This window comes from Cryptomeria japonica, chromosome 1 (genome assembly GCF_030272615.1).
Source record: "Cryptomeria japonica chromosome 1, Sugi_1.0, whole genome shotgun sequence".
Taxonomy (NCBI): Eukaryota; Viridiplantae; Streptophyta; class Pinopsida; order Cupressales; family Cupressaceae; genus Cryptomeria; species Cryptomeria japonica.
In genome coordinates, this window is record NC_081405.1 from 91941965 (window position 1) to 91948230 (window position 6266).

Below are 6266 nucleotides of genomic sequence, written 5' to 3' on the forward strand. Positions count from 1 at the left end.
TTCTTGCATGACTCATAGTGAGGGAACCTTACTACTGATAGTCATGGTTCTCCCTCGTGATCTTCCCTTTTACTTTGTCAATCGAAGTCGTAAGATCCTTAGTCCACTGGGGGCTTGGTGTATCTTGCCTCCTTGACGTGGTGAAAGTTTTTCAATGTTGTTTCCTTGTACTTTACCGGAAGTATGAGCGTACGCTTATACTCCCGCTAAAGTTGGGGCTAAATGTAGCGTCCTAAAATTGCGACACTTGCAATTTTGACTACATCTAGGTCTTCACGATGGCGGCGCAACACTGAACCTGGATGGAGACCCCGAAACCTATTCATGACACCAAAAACTGCATTTTTCAGCACCCTGGCCTGATCCTCCTTGCACCCTGCTGTCCCTGGAGGTGGGACCATGGCGCCCAGCGCCCTGGTCCTTCAGGACTAGGGCGCCTAGCGCCCAGGGCCCTGGTTCCTGGCCCTATTTTGGGCCCGGTCTCTTTTGGGGCTTCGGGTCTTTATGTTTGCAAATTGGAAAATAATGTTTCCTGGTCGGCCTAAGGTCGGGAAAATTAGTCTTTCAGCCCTAATTGACAAGTATATAAACTACATTTCCTCTCCCATTTGAGGAGGTAGGAAAAGAGGAAGGACATATGTGTACAAGACGTGGAAACGATATTCAAGCATTCAAGCATTCAAGCAATTGATCATTCTAAGTCTCCATTCAAGGCTAGGTGTTGCATTCAAGACAAGGATTCAACCATTGAAGAGGAGATCACATACAACATACAACATACTACATACGTTACACCTTCGCATGTAAGAATACAAACATTCTTACAACAAGGTATCAGTACTTGTTTACATTACAAACATTTACATTTACAACATTCTCATTTCTTGGTTAATTCCAAAACTGGGGTTTGACCTAAAGGCAAACCCCTCATCCCTAACCCCCCAATCATCCTCTCTTTTCTATGTGTAGGTTGCAGGTACGCGGCTGTAATTGAAGATCTGGAATCCTTGTGCAGAGACGAACAAATCCCCCTTCGTTTCGCGGATTTTTCGGAGGACCATGTGCACGCCGGGCGCCATCGTCCCGTCAACTTTCGCTCAAATTTGCAGAACAGCACCGTCTCGACATTTTACTGCTAATTCCAGGTCCGCAGCTTCATCCCATATCCCTATCTCTGTTTATAAGCAAATCTTTCCTATTTTACATGCATTCCTAGTTCAATCATTCTTTCCACATTTCTTTACAAAAGAGGGTATTCTTGATGTCCTAACCCTTGAAACTCATTTAGAATCCAATCTTGCATTGCATGGGATTGGATCTTGTGGGTTTCAACCCCTCTTTTGAATGTAAAGTCTCTCCTAAGTGAAAACCATCAACCCTAGTGACTCTCCCTTCTCTCTCCTTGGAGTTGGGGAGGGGAGAACGACTAGGGTTCGATTTTTTCCACTTTACATTACCTTACCCACACTTGGCAAGGAAGTGTAAGACCACCCTCACACAACCCTACGACCTATCCAAGGCCAAACCCAATCGCTTATGGGTTGCTCAACTTAGACTCAAAAGTTGATTCAGTGACTCAATCCCTTAATGAGGCTCAAACAAGGAAAATGCCTCAAATCCACTCTCCGATGATAAACAGTAGTAGGGACACCTTCTATGACCATAAACAACCAAAATCCAACAACCGGTTTGACTCCCCAAACCCTACAACGCCAACTTCACTTTTTAGGCCTACTAGGCTACTAGGTCTCACAACTGGAAATCGGGTAACAAAGGGCTGATTTCCCAAACAACTTGCTGTTGTTTTGACTGATTTGGGACCTCTTCAAGGTGAAAATACAACTCCCAAAAGGGCAGAGCCTCAATCCACTCCTGCACCACCAAACCCTACACGGTTCACAGGCCTAATTGGCCAGACTAGGCATTGAACACAAGCATAAAGTTTAATGATGGGTACATAAGACTAGGGAAGTGATTTGGAAAGGTGTATTCACTCTTCTAAGATAAGTTCCAATGGTTTTTAGGGCCTTTCTTACTACTGCCCCAAATCATTTCTTCCATACAAACCGATTTGCTTGGTTGAATACATGAGGATATTCAACCTAGGGCTTGCAAGTACACCATGAAAACACCTTCACCAGATCCTAGGAATTTGGGATATTAAAATACATCATCAGACCTTGCAAATTCCAAAGGGGTTTGAATTAATACCTCTGGAATTGCAAGATATTGTCCATTTAGTCACAAAACCTTTAAAACCCTAGGTTTCTACAACAGTTTTAGAAAAAATTCAATAAATTTCACAATACAACTCTAAATTCGCTCAAATCAGACCCAAATGAAAGGTATCTCACATATCTATGTAGCCATAGACCTATTTTTTGATTTTACAGTCCGTACAAATCTGTACAATAACGTTTTTGCTCAGAAAACTGGTTTTTATTCAAAAATTTCAAGTGTCTTCTCCATACAAATTGCTCCAACTTCATCCAACCCCTTGGGCATCGATGTGAGGGCCTAAATAGGCATCCTACATCAGTTTAAACCGAATTGAGGGGTTTGGGGCAGTTAGAACCATTATTTAACAACTTTTCAAAAAGTTGTCAAAGTTGCTAAATGTTGTCAAAGCAACTTTTTGCAACTTTTACATTTTTTTTCGCATTTTAAGACTCCAAAATGATTTCAAACTTCTAAATGGTTCCAACATGTCTAAAATGACTACTAAACATTAGAAATCTACCTCCTAATGCAAAAACTCATTAGTATGAGAAAATGCCCTATTGGACCTAGAAGGATCCTAGTGGACTAAGGCTAACTCCGGGTTTATAGAATGACCTTAGAGTTCCTTGACCACACAAAAAGGATCAATTACACCTATGGATGATTCACATTCATCCTTATTACATCATGCAAATTGAAAACAAAAAACTTGAAAGGAAAAATCATGTTCATGTCTAGGTGCCCTGCACCAAAGAATGTCTCCAATATCCAAAATACAAATTCCACACATACCAAGAGAACCTCAAGAATTGACATGACCAAAATAGTTGATGCGGGGACATGTGACCGATATCAGGACCAGAGCAAACATAATACAAAATTCTAGAGATGGGGATCTTCCAGATATCACTCTATTATAACAACTCCATCTTATTACAACCAATAGCTATACTAGAATGCACATCACCTGCTCATAAAAAGAAGGTTACACATATCAACAACATACAACATCTGGACCAATCCGAATAACACAAAACTGCATAAAGTGTCTGGTCCAAACCGGATAAATGGTTTGACATCAATGACAATAGTATTCACACAAGTTGAACAAGACTAAGATATACTATTCAAATGTAGGGATGACATTGAAAAGAATATTCATGTATTTTGGTCCTACTTAGATAAGTGAGATAATATAAACATGAGTATCTTTGAAAGTGTTGTAAAAATTCAATGAAACTTTGGAGGTAGCATATGAATCTTGTTGAAGTTGGGAACTTTAAAGATGCTACAAGTGAAAATAAGATCAAAGACACAATTAGGGTCATTAGCACCATAGTGTTCTTACGGATATTACATGGGATTCAATGTAAAGATGACCCTAGTACCTATCATTGAAAACTTTACTAGAAGTAAAGGTGATGAGAAGGGGAAGGAGATATTTCAATTTAGATTGAGAAGGATCGACATCAACAACACTTGCCAACTTTGAAAAAGATAATTAATTAGAGGGTGGAGCTATGACAAAATTGATTTCATTAGAAGAAGTTAGAGGAAGAGAATCTAAGAAGGTGCCATTAGATTTATGTAGTTAACAATTGAACATTAAGCGATCAAGAGCATAAACACAAATGAGAACGTGTTTTAGACAACATGATTTTGTCAAATCGGATCTATGAATTACAAGTTCAAACCAACACTCTAAACATGTAATAGTGAACCAAGATAATACACAATTAGATTTATAGATCAATTATAATCATCTATAAGATTTTAAAATTACTAAATTGAAATGCATAGATTTTTTACACTTCTGCGACAAAGTTTTAATCCATACATTTAATTAATTTAATCCCATTTTTATAATGACATTTATCATAACATCTTGATATCAATTCCTTTTATATTTTAATTAATTTATAATCAATTTCTCTCTTTATTTAATAAATACATAACTGTAAGCACATGGAAGCCTTACATAAACATATTAAGAGAAAAAAAAAAAGCAAACATAAAATCTTGTCTTAAAAGAAAGCAAGCCTTTACAAGGAACTAACTGAAAAAATGAATTCAAGTCCTTCACTCCACTTGTAACAGTCAATTAAGGTGGGATTGCATATAAATGGCGAAATGCCTATAACCCAGAAGTTAGCAAGTTTCATTTGGCATATTAGCATTGGCCTCTATATAAAGGGTTTTGTCACCACAAGTTTCAACAAACTTCTCTGATGTTATCTTTTCAGCTCCCCCAGATTTGGGGGCACCAGATTCCCTGTAGATGAAGTATAGCACTAACTGCGCCAGCCCTAGACATGCTCCTATTGTATTTGGAACCTGCAAATACAGTGATCTTCCAAATTAAATACTCAAAATGGGTAAGGTTAAGAACCCTAATCAATCAAAAAAATTCACTTAAAAACTTACAGCAACAAATGGGTCTTTGGCAAGTATACCATACACACTCCATGAAGTCCCACACAAGAACACACAGAGGGAGAGAAAGAATGGCATATACTTCACACTTTTGGTTCTGATCACCACTCTCTGATCAACCCAAAACAAAATATAACAGAAAAAAACAGTAGTTAGTATGAGTTTTTCACAGTTTCTGAAGTTATTATCTAAATTTTTAGATTATGTCTATGTTTCAAATCACATTTAATGATTCATCCAAGAAAATTGAAAAGTAAAATAGGAAAAACAGTAATTGATAACATTTAATGATTCATCATAAAGAAAATTGAAAAATAAAATACGAAAAACAGTAATTGATAGAGTTATTAGAAAGTACAATTTTCGAACCCTCAATGATCCATAATCAAGAAGAAGAAATTGAAAAAAAAAAAGCAACAAAAAGAAGTTGAGGTTTGTTACAGACCATGCTTGAGAAAGGAGAGGCGAACATGCACACAGAAACAACAGTTGCACTTGAACCCACGAATAGTTTCCTTGTATTATGATGGTGCAGCCCAAACAATGATATAACTGCAACTATGGTGAACAACCCTAAAATCCCAGAGAGGATTTTCATCAGTTGGATCTGCCACAAACACAAAAGTAGATGTGAATGAAAGCTTCAACAAAAAGGAGGCTCTAAAAAGATGGAGAATGAGATGTACCCTGGGATTTGGTGGGGCATATATTAAGAATGCACAAACGTAAAAGAATTCCAGAGCAGCTCCTGCTCCATTCACTGTTACAATCAGGATATTGTGTGCTGTGATGAAGGGAAGGCCATACCAGGTATATAGAAGACAGTTTAGAGTGGTGAGGGCATAGGGAATGCCTGAGAATTCCTCTGTAGAACCTCTCTTTTTCACTTTGTAGAATGTAATCCTGTCCATCACAACATAACCCACTTCATAATTCTTATGGTATATGAAAAGTTCAATTTGATTTCGAATTTGATAGAATAAATACCTCTCGATCTAGATAAAATTGAAATTATATATATAAAATTACACTTGTTAGACAAGAACACTCACATAGGAGCCAAAAACAAAGCCAAAGCTGTAATATTGCCTGAAATTCCATTCAAATATTAGCAAAACAATAGTAATAAAGTTTCAGAGATTTTAGAGAATTTCTTCATCATGTATTTATTATTGCATAATAAATGATCTTACCAAAGAGACCAAATATGAAATGCAATGCATCCTTCATTGTTTCCTGAATTCCAAAAATTTCTTCCTTCTCTAAATGTTTCTTGTGAGAGTTGATGGATGTGGGGATTTAAAGCACTTAAAACCTGTCTAGATAGCTATAATAGTTTAAAGTAATTATATTCCATTCCATTCAAGAATAAAAAAATAATAATATTTTTTTTAAGTGAGGTTTATTTTTATGTTGAAAGGGAAATAAAAAAAAATAAAAAAAATATAAGAAAATGGTATTGTTTGATGATATATTGAATTATTAACATACATTTATGTAAGGAATAGTTTAAAATTAAAAGAATGCTAAGTAAAAAAGAAAATATGAATTACAAAATATATAAAGTGAATCTAGAAGTAATCTTTTTATTTCAACATGAATTTAAAAAAATT

The 6266-nt window shown here is 36.4% G+C and overlaps 1 protein-coding gene across 1 annotated transcript; it reads right to left on the bottom strand.

Annotated features, from left to right (window-relative positions):
- Positions 1-4270: 4270 nt before the first annotated feature.
- LOC131041991 (bidirectional sugar transporter SWEET1) lies at positions 4271-5920 on the bottom strand. The gene is made up of 6 exons (XM_057975277.2): positions 5847-5920; positions 5706-5742; positions 5340-5556; positions 5099-5260; positions 4645-4764; positions 4271-4554 (listed from the first exon to the last, which is right to left on the bottom strand). Exons 1-6 carry the CDS (start codon positions 5881-5883, stop codon positions 4369-4371), a joined length of 759 nt encoding a protein of 252 aa, XP_057831260.2. The 5' UTR covers positions 5884-5920; the 3' UTR covers positions 4271-4368.
- Between the last annotated feature and the right edge of the window lie 346 nt (positions 5921-6266).